The sequence below is a fragment of the Chinchilla lanigera genome, unplaced genomic scaffold, assembly GCF_000276665.1.
Source record: "Chinchilla lanigera isolate Chin_1 unplaced genomic scaffold, ChiLan1.0 scaffold00015, whole genome shotgun sequence".
NCBI classification, from domain to species: domain Eukaryota; kingdom Metazoa; phylum Chordata; class Mammalia; order Rodentia; family Chinchillidae; genus Chinchilla; species Chinchilla lanigera.
Window position 1 is genome coordinate 10,682,675 of NW_004955416.1, and position 1,032 is coordinate 10,683,706.

A 1,032-nucleotide genomic window follows, 5' to 3' on the forward strand; every position below is an offset into this window, starting at 1 on the left:
GCCCCGCCGGCGAGGCCGGGGTCGGGCTGCTGACCTGGATGGTGCAGGTGTACTCGCTGTCGTCCAGCAGCCGCACGGTGCAGCTGTACTCGCGCTCCAGGCTCCTGCTGCTGCCGCTCATCAGCCGGCTCAGCATCTTCCCGCCCGCTCGCCCGGCCCCGGGAGCGACGCGGCGGCGCTGCGGACCCGGACGGGCGCCCTTAGCCCGGCAGCCCCGCGCTGGCCCGGGATGCGTGCACCATCACCCCGGCCCGCCGCTGTCTGCTGCCGGCCCCGCTGCTCCTCTTTCCCCTCCACCTCCTTCTCCAGAGCGGCCGCCGCCTTCCTTCCAGCGGGAGCCGGCGCCGCGCTCTCTCGCTGGCTCGCCCGCTCTCTCTCGCGTTCGCTCTCTAGCCCCGCGCCCAGCCGCTCCAGCCCGGCTCGCTGGGCGGGGCCTCGACCGAAAGAGGCCAATAGAGAGCAGCGCGGCGGAACTGAGTGGCAGACAGAAAAGCCAATAGAGATAGGGATTGGAATGATGGGCATTCTGAGGAAGCAATCAGAGAAAACAGTCCCAACTAAGACGAGTCGGACCAGCCCCCCAGCGTCCCAAACCCTCTGCTGCTCGCGGTTTTCTCTCCCCACCGCAGGTGTGGGTACCCGACTGGATCCTGTCTGCTCCCTGGAATACGTCTGAGCTGTTTCAGGGGCCAGGTCCTGCTACCGCGCCTCCGTGGTTGCCGCCCTCTGGCAGCCGAGCGAGGAAGCAGCGTGGCGCGAGAGCGCAATCTCTGCACCTGCAGAGCACTAGCGCCTCCGCTGCGGGTTCGGCGGCCGCCCTGCTAGAGGTGTCCTCGAGTCGCCCGAGTAAAAGCTGCTGGAACCTCAGATCGTCAGCACGGCTTTGCCCTTAGGAAACCTGCACTTGAACATTCATTCCTCCTTCCTTCGATTTTCAGAAGACAAGGAGACTTAGTTGTGCTCCTTCAGCTGATAAGGGCAGAGGAATCGATGGATCCTTGCACCTTTAGAACTAAAATTATTACGTCTTCA

The 1,032-nt window shown here is 64.7% G+C and overlaps 1 protein-coding gene across 4 annotated transcripts in view; it reads right to left on the reverse strand.

Moving 5' to 3' along the window:
- The window catches only part of Frmd5 (FERM domain containing 5), a 345,009-nt gene extending 344,614 nt beyond the window's left edge, over window positions 1-395 (reverse strand). For all 4 annotated transcript variants that reach the window (XM_005381412.2, XM_005381413.2, XM_005381414.2 and 1 more), the window contains exon 1: window positions 35-395. In XM_005381412.2, the coding sequence (XP_005381469.1) occupies window positions 35-136 (102 nt within the window). In that variant the 5' untranslated portion in view covers window positions 137-395. The remainder of the gene's footprint in view (window positions 1-34) is intronic.
- Window positions 396-1,032: the final 637 nt, after the last annotated feature.